The sequence below is a fragment of the Scyliorhinus canicula genome, chromosome 6 (assembly GCF_902713615.1).
Source record: "Scyliorhinus canicula chromosome 6, sScyCan1.1, whole genome shotgun sequence".
Taxonomy (NCBI): domain Eukaryota; kingdom Metazoa; phylum Chordata; class Chondrichthyes; order Carcharhiniformes; family Scyliorhinidae; genus Scyliorhinus; species Scyliorhinus canicula.
The window spans coordinates 36,954,305-36,982,173 of record NC_052151.1 but is presented as its reverse complement, the minus strand read 5'-3'; the positions used below and the strand labels follow the sequence as shown (position 1 = coordinate 36,982,173).

The window sequence follows — 27,869 nt, the reverse complement described above, 5'->3', positions numbered from 1 at the left end:
GAATTATATGTCAGAGCCAGCACAGACAAGATGGGCCGAATGAGCTTCATTATTGATTCTATGTGTAGATCTTGATCATAGTCATGCAGAGGTGTCAGAAAAATGGCGAGAGTAGAAATGTCTGGGTGGTAACTCTTCTGAGTTTGGGATTAAGCCACATTGCTGAGGACAATACTAAAGAGGGACAAAGTTACAACTTTGGAAAGCCTGATTCTGACAATGGATGACAAGGTCTTCTGTTGCCCAGAACTCTAAGATATTTTCCTGGTGAACACAAGAAGAAAAAGTGCATGCCAGTAGATGAAAGAGGACACTGAAACTGGATTCTGGTTTCATTTCAGGTCTCTGCTTTCACTGGAGAGACATGTAATTTATATAAATGAGGTAAGATCTATTGATAGAGGTGTCTGTTTCTTTGCCATATGCCCCTGGTGTGTGGATTACAGTATAAATTTCATAATACATCTTTAATGTGTCTGAGCGACGGAGAGGGACTAAGTAACTTCCAACATTCTGCATACTAATGCTAGCACTTGAGATGTAACATTTGGAAGAACAGTCACAAGGCTTCTATTCTTAGCAAGTTTGGAACATGAATGGGTCAATTACAGGCAGACGGAGCGTAATGTGTAAAGAGCAAACTGCTGATCGATGTACAAGCACATATGTAGATAGGCCAACAAACTGCAAAAATTGCAAATTCCTGATATCAGAAATAAGATTAATGCTTGGCTGGAATTCCTGAAAAATGCAAAAGCCCCTAGAATATGTAATTTGATTAAAGCATCAGAGCAGTTTGAGCAAAGTTAAATGCTTGTGACATCCAATCATTTATAACAGGTTCAGGCTGTTGGCAGGCGGGATCTTGTCAGTTTCTCAGGCTGACAAAAGTGAAAGCCATTTGTTACATTTCCACTCCCTTTTAGAAAATCTTACACATTGCTGCTTCCAAATCTAACCAAGCTAGGACAAACTGCAAGCTGAAAAATAATTGCAACACCAAGTCAGAGCAAAACTGAGTCATAGGCGATAAAAGTAAGTTACTGCGGAGGCTGGAATCTGAAATAAAAGCAGAAAATACTGGACAATCTCAGCGGGTCTGACAGCATCTGTGGAGAAAGCTAACGTTTCGAGTCTGGATGACTCTTTGTCAAAGCCTTGTGTTATTATAAATAGCTTGAAAATTGGTGCCAGGTTATTAATAATAATAATAATAATAATAACAATTGCTTATTGTCACAAGTAGGCTTCAATGTTACTGTTACTGTGAGAAGACCCTAGCCGCCACATTCTGACGCCTGTTTGGGGTGGCCGGTACGGGAATTGAACCCGCGCTGTTGCCTTGTTCTGCATTACAAGGCAGCTGTTTATCCCACTGTGCTAAACCAGTCCCTTAAATTCACCCACCCTGCACATCTTTAGGTTGTGGGGGTGAGATCCACACAGACGCAGGAAAATATGTAAACTCCACACGGACAGTGATCCAGCGCCGGGGTTGAACCTGGGTCCTCAGTGCCATGAGGCAACAGTGCTAACCACTGCACCACCGTGCCATTTCTGTTTCAGCCATTTTTTGACCAATGTTTACTGAGGAGCATGTGCAAAGTATTGGCGGCGGGAAAAGACCCCAAAAAACCTATGCAATATGGTAGCACAATAATCACAAAATAATAACACATGCAAGTATTGAGTGATTTATCTTGCCTCTGCTGCGTAGAATATTGACAAGCAGAGGCCAAGTACTTCTAGGGTGGAGAGGTATATATCTGCACAGGGCTGGTATTCAGTTTAACAGAGGCTTTGATAAAAGTGCAAACAAACATGTTAACCTCTCGGGCATGTTGAGATGCATAGCTAAAAGGAACCTAGGGAAGGAGGGAGAGGAAATGAAAAAACAAAGGGCGCGATTCTCCGCTCCTCACACGGCGTGGGAGAATCGCGGGAGGGCCCCCTCACGCCCCCCGCGGTTCTCCCCCCCCGCTCGGAAGAATCGCCGCCCGCCGTTCGCGGCCGTTTCACGACGGCGGCAAACACACCTGCTCGCTGCCACCATGAAACGTGAGTGAGAAGCACGTTTGGGGCTTGTAGGTGGCCTAGAAAGGAAAGAGCACCACGACTGTGCTCGGGAGGGGACAGGTGCCCACCGATCGTCGGGCCGGCGTCCAAATCGGACGCACTATTTCCCCTCCGCCGCCCCGCAAGATCAAGCCGCCACGTCTTGCGGGGCGACTGAGGGGAAAGACGACCACCGCGCATGCGCGGGTTCGTGCCGTCAGCATCATGACGTCAGTCGCGCATGCGCGGGTTGGAGCCGGCCAACCTGCGCATGCGCGGCTGACGTCATTAGGCGCGCTGTCCGCGTAGTCTCGGCGCGATGCCCTCCCGCGGCTGAGAGTTACGGAGCGCCGCTCCTAGCCCCGCCGGGAGGGGAGAATAGGGGGCGAGGAGCGGCCTCCGAGGCCGTCGTGAAACTCGGCCGAGTTCACGACGGCCCTCCCGATTTTTCCCGGGAGCGGAGAATTCCGCCCAAAGTATCTATGCGGTGGCGGAGTGCTTTCTTGTGTCAATGGAATAATAGAACAGAATAACAAGTTTCATCTCAGTTAGTGGGAGCTTTATAAAGCCCTCTGGAACGGGGAAGGGGAGGGAGCATTTGCAGTGTTGTTGACTGTCATCCAGAGGAAATCCAAGTGAGAGAACAATAGGAAAGGGCAGGATAAGGCATGATGGTTATGGCATTCTCTCCCCCACTCCGATTTTTGTGAGGGCTAGCACTCACCAACCTCACTCTGGTAAAATACCAGATGCTGCTGATGGCCAAACACAGCATTGGTCATCCGTTTCGGGTAGAAAAAGCACAAAAGAAACTAGAAATAGATTTGAAAAAGGGAGTAGGAAAAAAAGAAACAAAATACATTCATAATACTAGGCAATAAAAATCTCTCCCTCCTTTCACCACACCTAATTGCCATAACATAGAAAAATACGTCTTCTGCTGCTGGTTCTTGGATGTCAATGGAGGCACAGAATTCAGGTCCTTTAGTATTGGCAGATGCTAGCAATGGAACCCAGCAGGTTTAGAAGGAGTAGAAATTATCTTATTACCATTTCCCAAATTATCTTTTAAACTCAGAAATGAAGCACTTGTATTTTACCGAATGTCATGTTAGGTACACTGGTCTAACAGTGGCCGCAACTGGATGTGGCTTTGATCAGAACGATACTCCAGAGATTGAAGTTAGTTCAGTCAGGTTTACTGAACTAATAGTACAGTTCTCTGTGAGTTCGACTCTCTGCTAACTTAAGTGTGATTTACTCTGTCTGACTGAACCAGACTAGCTCTTAGCCACGTGGTGGAGGTGTGAGATTGTAACAACACCCTTGACTGACTCTCTAGATGTTCATCAGTGGAAAGAGGCAGAGTGTGAGTGCCTCGTGTCTTTTATAGTCAGATCCCACCCCTGAGTGTCCTGCCTGCTTATTGGTCATGTCCTGTTCTCTGTGTCCATTAGCTTTTTGTCTGTATATCATTATGCGTGCGTGTGCCTACATATCATGACACCGAAAGCCGGCTTTGTCAAACACAAAAATTTAAGAATATCAAATGTCTTTGAATCAAGAAATGGGTATTTGTACCTGCACCTATTTGTTTCATTACATAACTTCAATAAAAGGCTGGATATGGACCTTGGAGTTTCAGACAGCAGAAAGAAGGGATTCCACATCTCCTCTTTGGGATTTAATAATGCACACGCACTTAATTTGTGACACTGTAAAAGTACTCAGCTTTAGAATCATAGAATTTGCAGTACAGGAGGGGTCCATGCGGCCCATCGAGTCTGCACCAGCCCTTGGAAAGAGCACACAACCTAAGATCATGCCTCCACCCTATCCCCATAATCCAACCTAACCTTTTGGACACTAAGGGGCAATTTAGTATGGCCAACCACCTAACCTGCACGTCTGTCTCCAGTCAAAAGTAGACACTGATTGAGGAATCTCAATTACTGACTTTACTTTAGTCATACCATAAATAAAATAGCTAAATAGATGTTAAATTCCTATATCCATCCTCAGTTGTGGGATGAGGCAAGTAGGCTAATTATTTGCTTCGATTAAAAACAAGTTGTCAGCTTTAAACTACAGCTGGTTTAGTCACATAATTATAAAAGGCTTTGCTTTCAAAACAGGAAACAAAATTATAGCAACAAGTTTTTTCAGGCTCAAAATAAGAGTAATTGTGGAATAATTGTGAAAAGGAGATCAACTATCGTGTTGGTTAATCACAGAGCACTTTTGGCTGATGTTCCAAATCTGTTGTGCCACTGAATAGTAAAACATTACGGAATATTAGAGGATTGTATTTAACAGTCCAATTAATTTCATAGCACAGCATTTGGAAAGCAGTGGTATAATCAGACACAGTCAATATGGATTTATGAAAGGAAAACCACGCTTGACAAATCTACTAGAATCCTTTGAAGATGTAACTAGTAGAATTGACCAGGGAGAAGTGGTGGATGTCGCTTATTTAGACTTTCAGAAGGCTTTCAACGCAGCAGATTAATATGTAAAGTTAAATGTATGGGATTGTGGGTAGTATCTAGAGATGGATAAAAAGCAGGTCAGCAGACGGGAAGCAAAAAGTTGGAATAAATGGGTCTTTTTCTGATTAACGGGCAGTGACTAGTGGGGTACTGCAGGGATCTGTGCTCGGCCCCCAACAGTTCATATCATATATTAATAATTTGGATGAAAGAATGTTCCCGATGGTGGGAGAGTCCAGAACTAGGGGTCATAGTTTGAGGAAAGGGGTAAACCTTTTAGGACTAAGGCGAGGAGGAATTCTTTCACCCAGAGAGTGGTGAATCTATGGAATTCACTACTGCATAAAGGAGATGAGGCCAAAATATTGTACGATGAATGGCTGAGCAGGTTCGAATGGCCAAATTGCCTCCTCCTGCTTCTATTTTCTATGTTTCTAACAGTTACCAATTGTCAAAATTCTGGAAGGCATCAAGTTGAAATCGGGGGCTTTCCCACAGCTCTTGTATTTTAACATTTGTTATGATAGGATTTGAAAGTCAAACGTCCAATGGGAAATAATTCCTTTAACGAACCTAGTGTCACCTTTACAATTAAACGGCTACACAATCATATAGCATCGACAAAGGATATGCTGCATTGTCTTCTTGACTAAAGAAAATGTTGTATTACTGCGCTGTAATTTCTATTGTTCTTGAACCAAAGATTAAAATAAATTAGGCACAGTGTCATGTAATGCTTTAGTGACATTTTCATCGCAGTTTTAATTGTCAAGGCGGGGGTGTTGGGCTGTTATCATTTAACATACTGCACTCTGGAACAGGCTCTAGGCGTGCGCTTGCCAGGACCAACCATAAACATATCAATCTAAATACCAGGGTAAGTTAGGGCAGCACGGTGGCCTAGTGGTTAGCACAACCGCCTCACGGCGCTGAGGTCCCAGGTTCGATCCCGGCTCTGGGTCACTGTCCGTGTGGAGTTTGCACATTCTCCCCGTGTCTGCGTGGGTTTCGCCCCCACAACCCAAAAATGTGCAGAGTAGGTGGATTGGTCACGCTAAATTGCCCCTTAATTGGAAAAAATAATTGGGTAATCTAAATTTATTAAAAAAAAAAAAAAAAAAGTACAGGGTAAGTTTGCACATGGATGGATCTAGATCAGGGGTGGGCAAACTACGGCCCGCGGGCCGCATGCGGCCCGCCAAAGGTATTTCTGCGGCCCACCAAGTCATTAAAAAAAAAAAAAAAATTTAAAAAAAAATTAAAAAAAAAAAAAAAAAAAAAATTTTTTTTTAAGGTTAATGGGGGGGGGGGGCTGTTGGGTTACTTACTGGTATAGGGTGGATACGTTGACTTGAGTAGGGTGATCATTGCTCGGCACAACATCGAGGGCCGAAGGGCCTGTTCTGTGCTGTACTGTTCTATGTTCTATATGAGGCGCCCAGAATCATAACCGGGTGAAGTAATTATTTTACTTAATATACTATGCGGCCCTTTGTGAATTGTGAATTTCTGAATGTGGCCCTTGCACGGAAAAGTTTGCCCACCCCTGATCTAGATGGACCATCAACAAGGACTCCCCTAGAGCCCATTCTGGCACAGTGCAATGTTTACATTTGAGCGTAAATGTGTATGTCAAAAGTTGCAATTCTATTATGGCCCTCAATAGCAACAAACCTCTCAATGGTGGCCACTATTGGGACTGCAAGATCAAAGTCAGTTTTTGATTGGCAAGGCTATTAAAGCATTTGCACCCATTTTCATCCAATTAATGGGCTGGAATGCTAGGGGCCTAGGATCAATTCCAGCCTTGGGTGACTGTGTGGAGTTTGCACATTCTCCCCGTCTCTGCGTGGGTTTCCTCCGGGTGCTCAGGGTTCCTCCCACAGTCCAAAGATGTGTGTGTTATGTGAATTGACCATGCTAAATTGCCCCTTGTGTCTAAAAGTTTCGGTGGGGTTATTGGGTTACGGGGATAGGGCGAGGGTGGTGACGTGGGTCTAGGTCGGGTACTCTTTCTGAGGAGTATATCTTAAGTACTTGCTGGACTGAATTGCCTCTTTCTGCACTGCAGGGATTCTATGGAACCCAATTCTCCAGGACCCTTTGATGCTCCAGGCCTCTCAGCTGGGAGTAACATGGGCGTTGGCAGTGGATTCTTGGCTGGGTTAAGGGTGTCAGTGCATAATGGAGGTGCCTCCTAAAGTCCATCGGAAGGCCCCCTCCCCCCACAATGAAAATCATGCTCACCCGCCACCCCCTCTCCAAAATCAGACCCCCCTCAGACCCCCAGACAACCCTGTCCGAAAGCTAAAGAAAGTCCAGGAAGTAGGTTGAAAAATCACTGGATTTTCACTTACCCTTTCCTAACATCTGCTGCCTCATACAGAGGTGTACAAAGCAGCTGCTGTGACAAGTGTTAGAGGCTTCTGGGCTTGAAATCCCATGACAGCCTTTGAAATGCAAGTTTGTTTACTGATCTTTCCCTTCCAACTTGAATGCATCTCCATTATCCTGCTTCGATGCTAACCACGATGTTTATAAAATCTTGCTATGATTTTTTTTAAATGGTTTTATTCGCCATTTTCACATTTTCCTTCAAAATTCACATCCTACCAACAAGCAGTCAACAGTAACAAATACAAAGTGAATACCCTTCACATCAACAACGATCCCATCCTCCCACCACCCCAACCAACGGCCCATCTGTCAATATATGCCTCAAATAAAACAAACCCTCCCACGGTAGAAAAAAAACAAAGGCGAAAAAGAGAAAGGAGTCCGGAATCGCCCATGGTCACCATTAACCTATAGAGCCCCCCCCCCCCCCCCCTCCCCGACACTCAATGCCACCCAGCCTCCGAAAGAGCACCGTAAATGGCACCTAAGAGTTGTAAACCCTCCCCCCAACTCCTCCCTTCCACTTCCTCTTATAAAACTCCTCCCCCCAACCTCGGTTCCTTCCCCCCCAACTTTCTACCCCGGCTAGAACCCTTGGATGCTGTTCTGCCAGGCTCCGATGGCCGCAGTCCTTCCCCCCCACCTCACTCCTGTTCCCTAGCCGGCTTAAACTGGCCAGCGTGGAGGCCCCCGCCTGGGTTTCTTTCTCCCTTGCCTGGCCCCAGGAAAAACCCAGAAGTCCCCTTTAGCACACAAACCCCGCATACACACCCACACCCCAAAGAACCCTCATTCCGACTGAAAGTCCCATTTCTTCCCTTGTCCAAATATATACAACATTGGCTTCTATAGCCCATACACCAGCACGCAGTGAAACAAAAAAGAAAAATACAGTCATGAGTCTACATCGGTAAATGACCATTTCTCAATTCTGCCACAGTCCTTCTGCCTTCGCAAACTCCTCCGCTGGTTCCGCCATCCAAAATAAAAGTCCTTGAACTTGTAGGTCACCCTCAGCTTCACTGGATATACAATGCCACACTGCACCGTGCTAATGTACAGTGCCCTCTTCACCCGCCTCCTCGCCAGCTCCACCGTAAAGTCCTGGTATACACGTATACCAGCACCAGCCTACTGCACCACCCGCTTCTGCTTGGCCCTGGACAGGACCTTCTCCTTCACACTGTACCTACGGAAGCACAGAGTCACTACCCTTGGCTGCTCACTCGCCTTTGGTACAGGCCTCCACGACCGATGTGCCTGATCCAGTTCATATCGAGAGGGATCCTCCCCCTACCCCAATAGCTTCGCCAACATCGTGGCAAAATACTCAGTCGGCTTCGGTCCTTCCATTCCTTCGGGCAGCCCCACAATCCTCAAATTCTGTCGCCTGGATCTGTTTTCCAGGTCTTCCATTTTGCCTTGCAGATCCTTGTTGATCTCTATCACCTTCCGCATGTCCTTCCCCATCGAGGTAAGTTGATCACTGTGCTGCAGTAATGTCTCTTCCACTTCCTTCAGCGCCTTGCCTTGCTTCCGCACCTCCACCACTGCGCTCAATACCGTCGCCCTCACCGGGGTAATCGTCTCCTCCACCAGCACTTTCAAAACCGCCCCCATCTCCTTCCTCAGTGCTTCCATATGTTTTGTAAACTGCCTTTCAAATTCCGCAGCCATCACCGTACTTATTTCTTCAGCCATAAACAATGCAGCCTCCCCTGGTGCTCCAGCCGCCATTTTCTTTACTGACCCCGCGGTGACCTTTCCACTCCCCGATGGACTTTTAGGCGCTTTTGTCACGGCCTTTTTTTGCTGGTCTTCGACATTTCTCTTCCCTGTGCTGTCTCCCGACTTTTGCTGGGCATTAACCCCCGACAATGCCGTTCCCGAACTGGAGCCCTCTTTGTCACAGCAGGAAGCTGATGGGTGGGGGGGGGGGGGGGGAGAATTCTGTTCTGGGAGCCTGATGGGGGAACTATGTAGTCTAATGGGTGGGGTCTAATGAGGGCTCGGGTCACACTCATGCATGCTGTGGGGTTAGTGACCCGTAATTCCTATGGTGATGGTGGGGGGTAGGTAGCTGCCCGGACCTCTGAATTAAGCCGCCCACTCAAAATGGCAGCCCCCCACTGCAGAGTGTTCACGCCGTCATAAACGCCGCCGCATTTTACAATGGCGTGAGCGGGCCGACCCCACGACTAATTTTGGCCCCTACAGGGGGCCAGCACAGCACTGGAGTGGTTCGCGTCGCTTCAGCTGCTGATCCCGGCGTGAAGTGGGTGCCGCGGGTCCGCGCATGCGCAGTGGCGCCAACGCGTGAATGCGCAGTGGCGCCAACGCGTGAATGCGCAGTGGCTTCCTTCAACGCGCCGGCCCCTACGCAACATGGCGCAGGATTACAGGGGCCGGCGCGTAGGAAAGGAGGCCCTAAGCCAGAGAGGCCAGCCCGCAGATCGGTGGGCCCCGATCGCGGGCCAGGCCACATCAGAGACCCCCCCCCCCACCGTGGCCGGACCCCCCATCTCCCCACCCCACACAGGCCGCCTCCCCCGACCCTTCCACGCCGAGGTCCCACCGGCTGAGAGCAGGTGTGGACGGCGCAGCGGGACTCACCGTTTTCACGACGGTCGGTCGGCCCATCCTGGGCCACGAATCGGCAGGCCTGCCTTGTAGAGCAGCCCGCGACCAGTGCGCGCCCTGCGGAGAATCGCGTGCTGGCGTGGTGCGATTCGCGCCAGTCACGGGGATTCTCCGGCCCGGCCCCGGGCTGGGAGAATCCCGTCCTTCATCTCCAGAATGGACAATTCAGTCTGCAGTCTCAGCAAACTTAGCAACAAGAACAGAAATAGAGATCAATTTCCAGTGATAAACTCTTAATACATAGCTAAGGAGTTCAAAGAGGGAGATTGAAAGTCAGAAATTGCACCAACATTATACGATTGCTTGAAAATTGTGCGGAGGTTCTAAAGCAGAACAAAAATGAATGGCCAATTTCCACATTTCTCAGGGCTTTCTCTGGTTACAGCTCTGGGAGATCTCCAACGCAATAACTTCTGTTGTGCAAAATATTGTAGAATTATTCACATGAAGTAATGACTGCACGTAGATTGAATAATGGAGTAAATAAAATCAGAATAACCACTTCATCCAAGAAACACTAGTGGGTAACAGAAAACAATTTTAATTTGGGACAACTTTGGGACAAGATAACAGAAGGAAACTACAAATAGTCAATCTTAAGTACTCTTTTATTCATTCTCAGGGTTACGATCGCTGTTAAGGCTGTACATCTTGTACATCACAGTTGTCCTGTGGACATGAGGGTCGGGCTTCTTCTTGGAGTGCAGTTATTCTTCGTTGTTTGATTTACTGGTCTAGTGACATAACCACTGCACACATGGCAGCACAGTGGCTAGCACTGTTGTTTCACAGCGCCAGGGGCCCAGAGTCGATTCCCGGCTTCAATAGAGTTTGTAGTGCAGAAGGCCATTCAGCCCATCGGGTCTGCACCGACACTTTGAAAGAGCACCCTACCCAAGCTCACACCTCCACCCTATCCCCATAACCCTGTAACCTGACCCAACACGAAGGGCAATTTGGCATGGCCAATCCACCTAACCTGCACATCTTTGGACTGTGGGAGCACCCGGAAGAAACCCACGTGCACAACGGGAGAACATGCAGACTCCGCACAGACAATGAACCAAACCGAGAATCGAACCTGGAGCCCACGTGCTGCCCGGCTTGGGTCACTATTTGTGCGGAGTCTGCACGTTCTCCTCATGTTTGCACGGGTTTCCTCCAGGTGCTCCGGTTTCCTCCCACAAGTCCCAAAAGACATGCTGTTAGGTGAATTGGACATTCTGAATTCTCCCTCCGTGTACCCGAACAGACGTCGGAATGTGGCGACTAGGGGTTTTCACAATAGCTTCATTGCAATGTTAACGCAAGCCTATTTGTGATGATAATAATAAAGATCATTACTCAGCCGAGTAGTGAGGTAACTAGTTAATGGAAATCACAAGTCCTGAGGTGAAGCAGTCAGCAAACAGGGTTCTGCATCCAGTAAAGCAGTATTGGAGCTCACAGGCCATACAGGGACTCAGAGCTCACAACAACTCCTATGAAAACCATGAGAATGTTAAAGTCACACAGACAAATAATAGCTATGACGTATTAAGCCCAATGACTCACATTGACATTCATTGGCCTTACCATTACTGAATCAGCCACTATCAACATCCTGGGGGCTACCATTGACCAGAAACTGAACTGGACTAGCCATATAAATACCATGGATGCAACAACAGGTCAGTGTCTTGGTATCCTGTGACACAGCTAAAGATGAGGGCCTGGAATCTCCGATTTGAAGACCAACTGCTGACGCCGGCATGGGAACAGTGGCGTTTTACACCTAAAAAACTCTCCGTCTGGTGGGGGCCAGCCGGCCTTACCTGTGCATACGGTCAGAGAATTACCGAGTCAATAGCCGCATATGCGCAGGGCGGCAGCCTGTAGTGGTCGTACCATGCAAAATGGTGGCAGCCGCGCATGGCACCGGCCTGCCAAAAACGGTCCCCTTGTAATCGGCCTAGCCACCTCCGGAACACCCCCCACCAGTGCCGCCAGCCCTCGTCAAAGCCACCCCTGCCGCGGAACGGCTCACCCCGACTGGTGGTGCTGAACTCAGTCCACAGCCGCCACACATGGATCACCAGAAAAGAAAGGATAAGTGTCCCACGCCGTCGGGAACTCGGCCCATTGGGGGAGGTCCTGAGGCCATCCCACCGGCGTGTGGTGCACCCTTTGAGTATGCTGTTTGAGGGGGCGGAGCCTCCCCCGATTCGGCACAAACGGAGATTCTATGGCCTATCACCGAACGCGATTTCGGGGTCGGTGACCGACTTGGTGAAGCTACAACACAGGACTACCCTTTATGAGCAACAGTATAAGCAGCAAAGGACAGGCAGAGGTAAGCAATTCCACAACCAACGGATCAGATCCAAACTCTGCAGTCCTGCTGCATCCAGCCATGAACGGTGGTGGACAATTAAACAATTCACTGAAGGAGGAGGCTCCACAAAGATCCCCATCCACAAATGATGGAGGAACCCAGCACAGCTGTGCAAAAAATAAGGTTGAAGCATTCACAACAATCTTTAGCCAGGAGTGCCGATTGGATGATCTATGTCGGCCTTCTTCAGAGGTCCCCAGCATCACAGATACCAGTCTTCAGCCAATTCAATTCACTCCACGTGATACCAAGGCTGAAGGTACAGGATACTGCAAAGGCTATTAGCCCTGACAACATTACAGCAACAATAATGAACACATGCTCCAGAACTTTCCATGCCCTGAGCTAAGCTGTTCCAGTACAGCCACCACACTGGCATCTGCCCGGCAATGTAGAGAATTGCCCAGGTGTGTGCTGTCCACAAGAAAGAGATCAAATCCAACCCAGTCAATTACTGCCCGATCAGTCTACTCTCAATCATGAGTAAAGTGATGGAAGGAGTCATCAACAGTGCTGTCAAGCAGCACTTACTCAGCAACAACCTGCTCACAGGTGCTCAGTTTGGGTTCCGCCAAGGTCACTCAGCTCCTGACCTCACTACAGCCTTGGTTCAATGGGAATCAGGGGGAACCCTGTAACCTGACCCAACACGAAGGGCAATTTGGCATGGCCAATCCACCTAACCTGCACATCTTTGGACTGTGGGAGCACCCGGAAGAAACCCACGTGCACAACGGGAGAACATGCAGACTCCGCACAGACAATGAACCAAACCGAGAATCGAACCTGGAGCCCACGTGCTGCCCGGCTTGGGTCACTATTTGTGTGGAGTTTGCACGTTCTCCTCATGTTTGCACGGGTTTCCTCCGGGTGCTCCGGATAGATAGTTATGGTGGTTGGATGTCAATCCTTTCTGTTTCAGGATATCACTGTTGGAGTTCCTCCGGGAGTTCTAACCATTTTCACCTGTTTCACCAATGATTTTCCTTCTATCATAAGGTCAGAAATGGGGATGTTCGCTGATGACTGCACAATGTTCAGACCCATTCGTGACTCCTCAGATACTGATTCAGTCCATATCCCTCCCTCAGCAGCCAGGCACATACCCATACCCACTTCACAGCTTCTGAAGTCAGATTGGCCTTCTTGAAAGTGAACCCTCGGAAAGTGACGGATCCTGACAGGGTCCCTGGTCGTGCACTCAGATCCTGCACGGACCAACAGACGGATGTGTTCGCGGACATCTTCAACCTCTGTTTACTCCTTTCTGAGGTTCCCAGCTGCTTCAAGAAGAGCATCATCATACCGATGCCAAAGAAGAATCAGGCAACATGCCTCAATACTACCATCCGTGGCCTTGACATCGATCATTATGAAGTGCTTTGAGAGGTTGGTCATGAGACACATCAGCTCCATACTCCTAGAATGTTTTGATCCATTGCAATTCGTATACTGCCACAACCGGTCCTCAGCAGACGCCATCTCCCTGGCCCTACACTCATTCCTGAAACATCTCTACAGCAAGGACTCCTACATCAGACTCCTATTCATTGACCACAGCTCTGCCTTCAACACCACAATCCCAGCCAAGCTCATATAAAAGCCCCAAAATCTAGGACTTGGCTCCTCCCTTAACAACTGGATTCTAACTTCCTGACCCATGGACCACAATCAGTAAGAATAAAGGACATCTCCTCCACGATAGTCCTCAATATTTGGGCCCCGCAAGGCTGTGTACTTAGCCCCCTACTATACTCCCTATACACACATGACTGCGTGGCAAAACTTGGCTCCAACTCCATTTACAAGTTTGCTGATGACACGACCATAGTGGGTAGCATCTCGAACAACGACGAGTCAAGCGTACAGGAGGGAGTTAGAAAACCTGATGGCATTAGCAAAACTATAGAGCTAGTCATTGATATCAGGAAGCAAAATATTGTACACACCTCTGTCTGCATCAATGTTGCCAATGTGGAGATGATTGACAGCTTCAAATTCCTAGGTGTGCACATCACTAACAATCTATTGTTATGGGCCAGGGTTTAGAGAACCCCAAAGTGTATCATGGAGTTCACCTGACCCACAACTTTTAATAGATTGTGGTTATGGGGAGCACATGGGCCTACTTTACTGATGTGATGCAACAGAGAGCTAAAGTACTTTTAACGCAAAACCATGTTTATTTATGAAACCAGTTAACACTCTATAAACCCACAGTAAACATCTTAACAACTATCAACACCAATCATCCCCACAGATACAATATTCTATAAGTAACCCTTAATGTTTCCTTGCATCATCCAAAAGACAGAAGACCCTTTTTAACTCGGAGATCAGGTTTAAATTCTCTACTGAGAGCAGTTAGATAGATAGAAGATAGAACAGTACAGCACAGAACAGGCCCTTCGGCCCTCGATGTTGTGCCGAGCAATGATCACCCCACTTAAACCCACGTAACCCGTATACCCGTAACCCAACAATTCCCCCATTAACCTTACACTACGGGCAATTTAGCATGGCCAATCCACCTAACCCGCACATCTTTGGACTGTGGGAGGAAACCGGAGCACCCGGAGGAAACCCACGCACACACGGGGAGGACGTGCAGACTCCACACAGACAGTGACCCAGCCGGGAATCAAACCTGGGACCCTGGAGCTGTGAAGCATTGATGCTAACCACCATGCTACCGTGAGGCCCCAAAGTTATTACTTTGAAATCAACCAAATCATCTGGTGACAGTCTTTAGATTGCAGAGGTCCTTATACAGCTGCTTGCTTTTCCTGCAGCTATCCAGCTCTCAAAATAAAACAAAAAACCCAAAGACACACACCAGGTTTTGATCAAAGCGAAAGTGAAAGACAGCCAGCCCAGCTCCACCCACATTCTGACATCACTGCAGCTATCCGATAAACACCCATTTCTTAAAGGTACATCCACTACAGATATTTAATAAACACCCATTTCTTAAAGATACTCTCACATGACACTCTCCTGGCCCACCCACGTTGGCGCTATGATCGGGAAAGCACAACAGTGCCTATATTTCCTCCGGAAACAAAGAAATTTGGCATGTCCACGTTGACTCTTAGCAATTTTTACAGATGCACCATAGAAAGCATCCTATCTGGCTGCATCACAGCCTGGTATAGCAACTGCTCAGCTCAAGACCGTAAGAAACCGCAGAGAATCCTAAACACAGCCCAGTCCATCATGCAAACCCACCTCCCATCCATTGACTGTCTACACTTCCCGCTGCTTTGGGGTAGTAGGCAGCATAATCAAAGACCCCGACAAACAGGGTTATGCTCTCTTCCAAATTCTTCCATCGGGCAGGAGATAGAAAAGTCTGAGAACACGCATTAACAGGATCAAAAACAGCTTCTTCCCCGCTGTGACCAGGCTCCTGAATAACCCTCTTATGGACTGAACGGATCTCTTCACACATCTTCTCTGATAATAATCGCTTATTGTCACAAGTAGGCTTCAATGAAGTTACTGTGAAAAGCCCCCAGTCACCACATTCCGGTGCCTGTTAGGGGAGGCCGGTACGGGAATTGAACCCGCGCTGCTGCCTTGTTCTGCATTACAAGCCAGCTATTTAACCCAGTGTGCTGCACCAGCCCCTATTTCTCTATAGTGTAGCACTATACTCCGTATGCTGCAACCATTGCCAGTGCTTATGTATTTACATTGTGCATTTATGTATGTCCTATTTTGTTTCATGTGTGGATTGATCGGTCTGGACTGTATGCAGAACAATTCTTTTCACTCTATCTCGGTACACGTGTCAATAAACCAAATCCAATTCAAGATGAAATACTCACCACTTGTTTATCCAGGAACAAGAGATGCTCCAACGACACTCGAGAAGGTTAACATCATCCATACAAAGCAGCCCATTTGGGATTGGCACCCCATCCACAAACATTCATTCCATCCACAAGTAGCAGCCGCTTGTACCATCTACAAGATGCACTGCAGGAACTCACCAAGATTCCTTAGATAGCGCCTTCCAAACTCACGACATCTACCATCTAGAAGGACAGGGTCAGTGGGTACTTGAGAATACCACCACCTCCAAGCTTCAGAATACCACCATCATCGTGGCTTGGAAATATAGTGTTGTTCCTTCACAGTCACTGGGTCAAAATCCTGGTACTCCCTGACAAACAGCAATATGGGTGCACCTACACCACATGGACTGCAGTTGGGTGGAGCTATCTTTCTTATATAGTCTATATATGAACCTCCTTAGTTAGATATTGCACTCATGGTAAAGAACAGCTACACAACAAAAAATTGCAAACCTAAATGAAAACACAGAATTACTTATTGCACTCCTTCCTCTCTGATGGTCTCCCCTTACCATGCCATGTCTCTGATTGAAAAGACAGACATTTTACAAAAGTTACTTTATTAAGGATTGAGATGAATTATAGAAAGTGTACGGAGCAATTGTCATTAACCATTAAACATGTATTTTTAGGACATAGCAGTAATAAGTAATAAAATGGGATTTAGGATAGCTAACTTTAGAAACTTATTACAAGGCCTCTGTTAATGCCATTCTGCAATCAGTGATCAGGAGGAATGCAGCAGCTGTTTGTCTATAATGATGCACCTATCCTCTGCTTGATGTCTTTGAAAAGGTACCACACAATGTACTATTCAATAGAAAGTTTATCCAGGAACAAGAGATGCTAGTTCACGGTTCAGTGCCTTACAGTTCCAATGAGTTACCAGGCACTATATCACAAATGCCACTTAACACATTAGTTCCTTTCTGAAATTTTATGGTTTCACAGTTGTCTTGTCCCAACAAAATCCTTTGCTTTGCAAGTAAAATGGGATGAACCTTTCAATGTTATCTTGTAATTTAACAACATGATGTTGGTGGATCTTCCCCTTCTTCACTCACAAAATTAAATAATTTAATATGGCAGGGTGTTCCATTCATGAATCAGACCAAAAGCAAAATAACTCAGGAATAAATAAGTGTTCTAAAAAAGATTTAAAAAAAAAAAATCACAAAACATATTGGGCGGGATTCTCCGTCCTGCTCTAAACCACTTACTCTTCACTTGAAAGCTATCCCCTCTGGTTTTAGATACCTCTGCCATGGGGAAAAGGTTTCATAGAATCCCAACAGTGCAGAAGGAGCCTGAAAGGGGGGAGGAGGGGGTTCTGCGATGATACCTTTTAAAACTGAATAGCTAGGATGCCACTTGAGTAGTTTTACATAAGTTACTTTATTAAGGATTGAGAATTATAGGAAGTGTACGGAGCAATTGTCATTAACCAATAAACATGTATTTTTAGGACATAGCAGTAATAAGTAATCGAATGGGATTTAGGATAGCTAACTTGACCAAAAGGACGTCACTTCTGATATCCTGTCTTTGTGAAACAATCCAGGATGCTGGTTTTGCTGTCCTGTTTCTCACAGACAATGAGTGCACAACAAATTACTCATAAACATAGCTGTCAGGATGAGGATCATCATAAACATAGCTGTCAGGATGAGGATCAATCATGGGCTGCTCTCAATCCTATTGGGTGAAGTTTAAACATTGCTTGCAATTCTATTGGATAAGTGTAAACGTAGCAGCTTCAGGGATTGGATCGCGTCCAACTGGGGTGGGCTATTGATTTTTGAAAATTGTGTAAGTACTGTGTTCTGGTCTTTGTTCAGCGGAACAGATCTTGGCAGCTCTCCAGGTCTGTTCTCCGTATGTACGTAACAAGCTTGATTAAATAGCCATCTTGTCCCGATTGTCGATATATCTTTTGCTCTTTGTACTGAGTTGAGCCACAGGGAATAACCCCACGTGGAAGCTGACTCAATACACAGGTCTTGAAACCGCTCCTACAGAGCCCATTTGGCCCATCAAATCTGCACAGACCCTCCAAAAGAGTACCCTACCTAGCCCAAAGCCCTCACCCTATCTCCCTATTAACGACTTGGATGTGAATGAAGAAGGTATAACTAGTAAGTTTGCAGATGACATAAAAATTGGTGGTGCTGTTAATAGTCTTAGGCTACCGACTGATATTGATCAGCTAGTAAGTTGGGCAGGGTAATGGGGGGGCACAGTGGTTTGCACTGTTACTTCACAGTGCCAGGGACCCTGGTTCGATTCGCGGCATGGGTTTTCTCTGGAGCATAGAAGGCTCAGGGAGGGCCCCACATCTATACACCTATACATCTTCGGACACTAAAGAGCAACTTAGAATGGCCAATTCACCTAACGTGCACATCTTTGGTCTGTGAGAGGAAACCGGAGCACCCGGAGGAAACCCCACACAGACAAAGGGAGAATGTGCAAACTCCATAGTCACCCAAAGCCAGAATTGAACCCTGACACTGTGAGGCAGCATTGTGCTACCAATTCTTACGATCTCCCCTTTCTATGCCTCATCATTTTGAATACCTCAATTAGATCCCCTTTGAGCCTTCTATGCTTTTCCAACATGCAACGACCTTTCCCCATCCATCATCTTTCCAATTGCTGCTTCACCACAGGCCTCTTAACCTTCTTTTTCTGAGTTTGAAGACTCACGGGGGGAGGGAACCTCTCCACAACTTCAGCTACACTTTCCCGTCAAAATTCTCCTGTTTTCAGGTAAAAAAACAGCTCAAACGCACGCCTTCGAGCCGGATCTGCCCTGTGTGCAACCCCTCAACCCATAGTGGGCAGCACGGTAGCACAGTGGGTAGTATTGTTGCTTCACAGCTCCAGGGTCCCAGGTTCGATTTCTGGCTTGGGTCACTGACTGTGCGGAGTCTGCACGTTCCCCCTGTGTCTTTGTGGGTTTCCCCCCCGCAGTCCAAAGACGTGCAGGTTAGGTGGATTGGCCATGCTAAATTGCCCTTAGTCCAACAAGGTTGGATGGGGTTACTGGGCTACAGGGATAGGGTGGAGGTTTGGGTTTGGTGCTCTTTCCAAGGGCCGGTGCACACTCAATTACACGTGGTAACACCACCCACCAGGTACGCGGCACATATTCGTGCGACTCGACCAATGTAGTCTACCTCTTACGCTGCAGGAAAGGATGTCCTGAAGCGTGGTATATTGGCGAGACCATGCAGACACTGCAACAACGAATGAACGGGCATCGTGTGACAATCACCAGGCAGGAATGTTACCTTCCAGTCGGGGAACACTTCAGCAGTCAAGGGCATTCAGCCTCTGATCTCCGGGTTAGCGTTCTCCAAGGCGGTCTTCAGGACACGCGACAACGCAGAATTGCCGAGCAAAAACTTATAGCTAAGTTCCGCACGCATGAGTGCGGCCTCAACAGGGATCTTGGAATCATGTCGCATTACATCCACCCCCCACCATCTGGCCTGGACTTGCAAAATCCTACCAACTGTCCTGGCTTGAGACAATTCACACCTCTTTAACCTGTGATTATCCCTCTCCCTGGATCTGTAATGATTTGATTACTTGCAAATGCTCGCATTCCAAGCATTGTCCAGCATCTCTGACTTTGTCTATATAAATGTTTCTGGAACATACCTCGCCATTCACCTGAGGAAGGAGCTGCGCTCCGAAAGCTCGTGTTTGAAACAAACCTGTTGGACTTTAACCTGGTGTTGTAAGACTTCTTACTCCCTTCACAATGTAACATTGACAGCAAAAAGGAAACAAGTGGTGCTTTAGTTTTCCAGATCTGGGTAACTGGAAGGTTTTTAATACTAGATTTAATACCAATGGGTTAACTGCCATATTTATTCCTCAATTAGCAAGGTGAATATAAACTTTCTCTTACCTGCTAGAAAGAGGTTCAGATATTCATTTCCACCCAGATTGACAGAGCCCAAAGAGCTAACGTAATAGCCCAGACTGCCAGTGAACCACACAAGCCAAACTGTGACGGTCCTCTTCGTCAAATTCCAGGAACGGAAAAGATCCAGGATACTGGTTTTCTCTACTTTGATCATGCTTTTCTTTTTTGCAATTTCTTTGTCTGTTGAATCCTCAGGACTATTCATTTGCATCACAGAGACGTGACAAGGGATCTTGACTTTGTTCCATCGAGCAATTGTGTCAATCAGTTTCTGGACTTCTTCAAACCGCCCTTTAGCCAGAAGCCACCAGGGTGTCTCCGGCAATAGCCAGCAGCAAAATAAGAATGGGATGGTCACAAGCGACAGTACAAGTTGGTAGAAACGCCAGGTCCGTACCAGAAATCCAACCAAGGCAACTACCATGATGCCAACAGCAAAATAAGCATGGACGTGCATAGATGCCCAACTGCGGGCCTTCAATCCAGTATATTCTGTCACATAGACAAAAACTACCACAAGATAGCCACTAGAAACCTGTTTCAAATACAAAAAATAAAGAATTACAGAGAATTCTACAAACATTTTCATTCTTCTTTAAAACTTTGTTACCCTCTTCACTTGCAGTCCTTTCTCTCTTGCACATTATACACAAACTAAAGAGTGGGAAATCACTCTGACTTTTTAACCTTCGTCTATGTCTTGTTGGAGATGATTGCTAGGATCCATGGATTCTCCTGTATTTATTTCCTCCCCTACTTAACACTCTGTTTGGCTGAATTCAAAGCACTTACATTTTAAATCCAGGGCATGATTTAACTAAATGGGAACAAAGTCCCATAGCGAGCGCATTTAGATGGGTGATTCCCGGCGCTCTCAGTGCCGAGAAACATAATGCTATAAAAGGACACTCGCGTTAAGTAAAGGGCCTTTGCGGGGAACCGGCGGCCGATCCACAAATAGCAATGAGGAGCTCTGCTCGCCGGAACGCCTCAGTTATGAGAGATCAGGTCGCTATTTTTAAATGGCAGCCCGATCACTGGGCAATGCCCGACCCCACCCCCAACAGTCGCGCAGGGCACCCTGGCCCAATCACCGTTCAATAAAATGCCAGCTTGGCACCTTGACAGTGCCAAACTGGCACCCTGCCAGTTGGCAGTGCTACCTGGGCACTGTAGCAGCCTGGCATCCCGGCAGTGCCAGGGAACAACTCTTCCCAAAGGGCATGCACCTGGGGGCCTCCGATCAGCTGGGAGAACCCCACAAGTGCCATTCCGTCTGGTCCCCATTTGTGGAGACCAGTTGTGAGCGGTGCTCGCTCGAGGTGAAAGATAGATCCCACACCGTGGGAAAATCTTAAGGCGAGACTAGCTGTCTTGCTTTAATATGCAGATTTTCTAAGAAGTGATCCCACCCACAATGGATAGGATTTACTTCACAACATCTAATGAGATTGCGCTAGACTTCGCAAAGTGTTGCGAGCCGGGTAGATCCCAGGAGCTGGGTCTCCCGGTTTCTATCGGCCATGCTGCGCTGCGGAAAGCTGCCTTTTGGGAGCAGCGTGGCCGTAAGCACAGTAGCACAGTGGTTAGCACTGTTGCATCACAGCTCCACGGTCCAAGGTTCGATTCCCAACTTGGGTACAGTCTGCGCGGGGTCTGCACTTTCTCCTGTGTCTGCATGGGTTTCATCCGGGTGCTCCGATTTCCTCCATAGTCCAAAGATATGTAGGTTAGGTGGACTGTCCATGCTAAATTGTCCTTAGTGTCCAAAAAGGTTAGGTGGGGGTTACTGGGTTACGGTGGAGATGTGGGTTTAGGTGGGGTGCCTCCTTCTGCAATTCTATGATTCCATAGTGTTGCTCCCTGTTGAATTTTTATTTAAGTTGATCTACCCTAACTAGATGGCAATTAAAGTACTGGTTGCAATAATGCTGCGTTGATCCAATGGCAGGTGTCAAGGTGGCAATGCTTCTCTATCATATAGCACATACCAAGAATTATCATAGAAAATTAGGTATATGGCCCAATGTGATAATATTCACATCTGATACTTTTATAGCAGACAATCAAGCAGCAAAATAATCACAAACACCCATAAACAAATCAACATTTTCAGGTCTTAAAAATGCAACTAACTCACCTGATTTTATTATACAAACATATAAAAGGCAAATACAACCAAAATTTGCAATAATGAGGCTCTTTCATCAATGTAAAACTAAGTATAGATACATAGAAGATAAGAGCAGGAGGAGGCCTTTTGGCCCTACGAGCCTGCTCAGCCATTCATCACAATCATGGCTGATCATCCAACTCAGTCGCCTAATCACGCTTTCTCCCCATAGCCTTTGATCCCATTCTCCCCAAATGCTATATCCAGCCGCCTCTTGAGTATATTCAAAGTTTTAGCATCAACAACTTCCTGTGGTAATGAATTCCACAGGCTCACCACCCTTTTGTGTGAAGAAATGTCTCCTTATCTCTGTCCGAAACGGTTTACCCTGAATCCTCAGACTGTGACCCCTGGTTCTGGACACACCCAACATTGGTAACATCTTCCCTGCATCTGCCTGTCTAGTCCTGTTAGAATTTTATAAGTCTCTATGAGATTCTCCTCTCATTCTTCTGAACTCCAGCGACAACAATCCCAACCGAGTCAATCTCTCCTCATATGACAGTCCCGCCATCCCTGGAATCAGTCTGGTAAACCTTCACTGCACTCCCTCGAGAGCAAGAATATCCTTCCTCAGAGAAGGAGCCCAAAACTGCAGACAATACGCTTAAGTGTGGCCTCACCAAGGCCCTGTACAATTGCAGCAAGACATCCCTGCTTCTTTACTTGAAACCTCTTGCAATGAAGGCTAACATACCATTAGCCTTCTTTACTGCCTGCTGCACCTGCATGCTTACCTTCAGCGACTGGTGCACAAGGACACCCAGGTCCCACTGCATACTCCCCTCTCCAATTTACAACCATTCAGGTACTAATCTGCCTTCCTGTTTTTGCCTCCAAAATGAATAACCTCACAACTATCCAAATTATACTGCATCTGCCATTGGTTTGCCCACTCGCCCAACCTGTCCAGATCTTGCTGTAGGATCCCTACATCCTCATTACAATTCACCCTCCCACCTAACTTGGCATCATCTGCAAACTTTGAGATGTAACATTTTGTTCCCTCATCCAAATCGTTAATATATATTGTGAATAGCTGGGGTCCTAGCACCGATCCCTGTGGTACCCCACTGGTTACTGACTTCTAATTTGAAAAGGACCCATTCATCCCTACTCTTTGTTTCCTCTCTGCCAGCCAGTTTTCTATCCACCTCAATACGTTTCCCCCAATCCCATGCGCTTTAATTTTGCACAATAATCTCTTATGCGGGACTTTGTCAAACGCCTTCTGAAAGTCCAAATATACCACATTGACTGGCTCCCCTTGTCGACTGTACTGGTTACCTCTTCAAAGAATTCCAACAGATTTGTTAAGCATGATTTTCCCTTCATAAATCCATGCTGACTCCGATTGATCCTGCCACTGCTTTCTAAATGTTACATTATAAAGTCCTTGATAATGGATTCAAGCATTTCCCCACTACCGATGTTAGGCTTACTAATTCCCTGCTTTCTCTCTACCTCTATTTTTATATATCGGAGTAACATGAGCTACCCTCCAATCTGCAGGGACAGTTCCAGAGTCTAGAGAATACGGGAAAATGACCACCAATGCATCCACTATTTCCAGAGCCACCTCCTTAAGCACTCTGGGATGCAGATTCTCAGGCCCTGGGGATTTATCCACCATCAATCATTATCCGCCAGTTTTCCCAGCACCATTTCTCTACTAATGTTGATCTCCCTCTGTTCTGCCCTCTCACTAAACCTTTCATTCTCCAACATTTCTGGGATCTGATTTGTGTCCTCATTTGTGAAGACAGAACCAAAGTTTTGTCAATTGCTCAGCCATTTCTTTGTCCCTTATTATGCATTCCCCTGTTTCTGCCTGTAGTGGGCCTACATTTGTCTTTACCAATCTCTTTCTCTTCACATATCTGTAAAAACTCTTAGTGTCAGTCTTTATGTTTCCTGCAAGCTTCCTTTTGTACTGTACTTTCCCCTTCTTAATCAATCCCTGGAGGAGCACAGGGCTAAGTCGCTGGCTTTGAAAGCAGATCAAGCAGGCCAGCAGCACGGTTCGATTCCCGTAACAGCCTCCCCGAGCAGGCGCCGGAATGTGGCGACTAGGGGCTTTTCATAGTAACTTCATCTGAAGCCTACTCGTGACAAAAAGCGATTTTCATTTCATTTCATTTCATCTTGACTGACTGCACCCTGCACGCCAGCGACAACATGTCCCATCTTTTAAACGCCTCCTCCATTTGCTGCACCAGCCTTGTGAGGTTAAGTTTGTGTAGGGCCCTCCAGTTCCTAGCCACCTGGACTCGCAGGTACCTAAAGCTCCTCCCTGCCCTTTTCAGTGGGAGCCTACCAATCCCCTCCTCCTGATCCCCCGGGTGCACGACGAACAACTCACTCTTACCCAGGTTGAGCTTGTACCCTGAAAAGCCCCCAAATTCCCTGAGAATCTTCATCACCTCCCGTATTCCCCCCACTGGGTCCGCCACATATAGCAACAAGTCATCTGTGTAAAGTGACACTCGGTGCTCCTCCCCACCCCGCACCAGACCCCTCCAATTCCCCGACTCCCTCACGCCAAGGCCAGGGGCTCAATTGCCAACGCAAAGAGCAAGGGGACAGGGGACACCCCTGTCTCGTCCCCCGGTGCAACCGAAAGTATTCCGATCTCCTATTCGTGGCTATGCTCGCCATCGGGGCCTCATATAACAGCCTCACCCAACTGACAAACCCCTCCCCGAACCCAAACCTTTCCAGCACCTCCCACAAGAATCCCCACTCAACCCTATCAAAGGCCTTCTCCGCGTCTAGTGCTACCACTATCTCCGCCTCCCCTTCTACCGCCGGCATCATTATAACATTCAGAAGCCTACGTATATTGGTGTTCAGCTGCCTTCCCTTCACAAACCCAGTCTGGTCCTCATGAATGACCCCTGGCACACAGTCCTCTATCCTTGTGGCCAAGATCTTCGCCAACAGCTTGGCATCCACATGTAACAGCGAGATCGGCCTGTATGATCCACACTGCAGGGGGTCCTTGTCCCGCTTAAGGATCAAGGAAATCAGCGCCCGTGACATAGTCGGAGGGCAAAGCCCCCCCCCTCCCTCGCCTCGTTAAAGGTCCTACCAACAGGGGGCCCAGCAGGTCTGCGTACATTTTATAAAATTCGACCGGAAACCCATCCGGCCCCGGCGCCTTCCCCGACTGCATGCTGCCTATCCCTTTGACCAGCTCCTCCAGCTCAATCGGCACCCCCAGCCCCTCCACCTGCCCCATCTCCACCTTTGGAAATCTCAGCTTGTCGAAAAAGCGCCCCCCCCCCCCCCCCCAACCGGGGGTTCAGACCGGTACAATTCCCCATAAAAGTCCCTGAAGACCCCGTTAATGTCTACCCCCCTTCGCACCACATTTCCTCCCCTATCCTTCACTCCACCAATCTCCCTGGCCGCGTACCGCTTACGGAGCTGATGCGCCAGCATCCTACTCGCCTTCTCCCCATATTCGTACACCGCTCCCTGTGCCTTCCTCCACTGAGCTTCCGCCTTTCTGGTGGTCAGTAAGTTGAACTTGGCCTGAAGATTACGCCGCTCCCCCAGCAATCCCACCTCCGGAGCCTCCGAGTATCTCCTGTCCACCCTCACCATCTCCCCCATCAACCTCTCCCTCTCTCTTTGCTCTCCCCTCTCCCTATGGGCTCGGATGGAAATCAACTCCCCTCTAATCACCGCCTTCAATGCCTTCCAAACCGTCCCCACTCGGACCTCCCCATTATCATTGGCCTCTAAGTACCTCTTGATACACCCCCGAACCCGCCCGCCCACCTCCTCAGGAATGAACAGTTGTTGTAGTTCCTCCATGCGTTCCTTGAATGTTTGCCATTGTCTATCCACTGTCATCCCTTTAAGTAACTCTCCTCAATCTATCAAGGCCAACTCATGCCTCATATCCTCATAGTTCCCTTTATTAAGATTCAGCACCCTAGTCTCCGAATCAACTACTTCACTCTCCATCTTGATAAAAAATTCTATCATGTTATGGTCGCTCATCCCCAAGGGGTCTCGTTTAGCCAGATTGGCAATGATTCCCTTCTCATTACACAGTACCCAGTCTAAGATGGCCTGCTCTCTAGTTGGTTCCTCCACATATTGGTCAAGAAAACCATCCCATATACACTCCAGGAATTCCTCCTCTAAGGCATTGTGGCTAATTTGATTTGCCCAATCTATGTGACGATTAAAATCCACCCATGATTACCGATATTCCCTTATTACATGCATTTCTAATTTCTTGTTTAATGCCATTCCCAACCTCACCAGTGCAGTTTGGGGGTCTATATATGACACCCACTAATGGTTTTTATCCCTTGGTATTTCTCAAATCTACCCATACAGATTCCACATTGTCAGAACTAACATTCTTTTTCACTATTGTGTTAATTTCCTCTTTAACCAGCAGTGCCACGCCACCACCTTTTCTTTTATGCCTATCCTTCCTAAATACTGGTATACATTATGTAAATACATAATGGTAGCATAGGCTTTTACCAATAGCGGGTAACTTTAATCTAACCCGTTGAATGAGAAACAAGCTGGTTTTAGATTGCCCATCTGTCTTCACCACATCAAAATTTACTCTCCTACGTTTTTACCCTGTTGAACAATGCCTTGATTGTAAACTTTTGGTGTAAGTTGTGCATAATAAGGGATAAAGAAATGGCTGAGCAATTGACAAATCCCTCCATGATCTTGCCCTCCGTATCTCTGTAACTTCATCCAACAACAACCCACTGAAATATCGAAGTTCCTCCAATTTTGGCCTATTAATCATCCCTGATTTTAATCTTTACATTACTAGCAGTCATACAGACGAATTAGGATGAGGAGTTAATTTTTCTTTGTTCTTTAGAAAATAGGCGACAGTTTTAGATACAGGATTTGGATCGGCGCAGGCTTGGAGGGCCGAAGGGCCTGTTCCTGTGCTGTAATTTTTCTTTGTTCTTTAGAGTAAGTCACTCAGCCCCTCGAGCCTGCACCACCCTTCAATACAATGCTAAAGCAGATTGACAGGGCAGATGTAGAGTGAATGTTTCCCCTTGTTGGACATTCTAGAACAAGACGCCATAGTTTTAGGTTAAGGGTGGCAGATTTAAAACAAAAATGAGGACTAAGGAGGAGATACAGGCTTGGAGGGCTGAAGGGCCTGTTCTTGTGCTGTATTGTTCTTTGTTCTTAAATTACTTCATTCAAAGGGTTGTGAATCTGTTGAAATCTCTACCCTAAATTGCAATGTACACCAAAACACTAAACAGATTTATGGAGGAGATAGACAGATTTTTAATTAGGAGCTGGATGAAGAGTTCTTGGGATGGCAATTGGTAGGGCCACACTTGGAATATTGCGCACAATTCTGGTCGCCACACTATCCAAAGGATGTGGAGGCTTTGCAGAGGAGGTTTACCAGAATGTTGCCTGGTCTAGAGGGTGTTAGCTATGTGGAGAGGCTGAATAGACTCGGATTGTTTTCATTAGAAAAACAGAGGTTGAGGGGTGACTTGATAGAGGTCTACAGGATTATGAGGGGCATAGAGTGGATGGGTAGGCACTCTTTCCCAGGGTGGAGGCGTCAGTCACCAGGGGGCACAGATTTAAGGTCCGTGAGGCAAAGTTTAGAGGAGATGTGCGAGGCAGATTTTTCACGCAGAGGGTAGTGAGTGCCTGGAACGCATTGCCAGGGGAGGTTGTGGAAGCAGGTATATTAACGACGTTCAAAAGGCATCTTGACAAACACATGGATAGGATGGATACAGAGGGATACGGCAGAAGGAAGTGCTGAGGGTTTTTGGCAAGGGTAGGTATCATTCGGATTGGTTGGCATCTCTCAGTGGGTGGGATTCCACTGCTGGGGTCTTAAGTCATGAAGAAGGCTCTACATTGGCCAGTTAAGTGTCTGCAAGACACAGAATTTCGATGGAACTCC

The 27,869-nt window shown here is 47.1% G+C and overlaps 1 protein-coding gene across 4 annotated transcripts in view; it reads right to left on the bottom strand.

Annotated features, from left to right (window-relative positions):
- Positions 1-27,869, bottom strand: part of slc22a16 (solute carrier family 22 member 16) — a 157,210-nt gene that overhangs the window by 45,656 nt on the left and 83,685 nt on the right. For all 4 annotated transcript variants that reach the window (XM_038799160.1, XM_038799158.1, XM_038799161.1 and 1 more), the window contains one exon: positions 19,738-20,290. In XM_038799160.1, the coding sequence (XP_038655088.1) occupies positions 19,738-20,290 (553 nt within the window). The remainder of the gene's footprint in view (positions 1-19,737; positions 20,291-27,869) is intronic.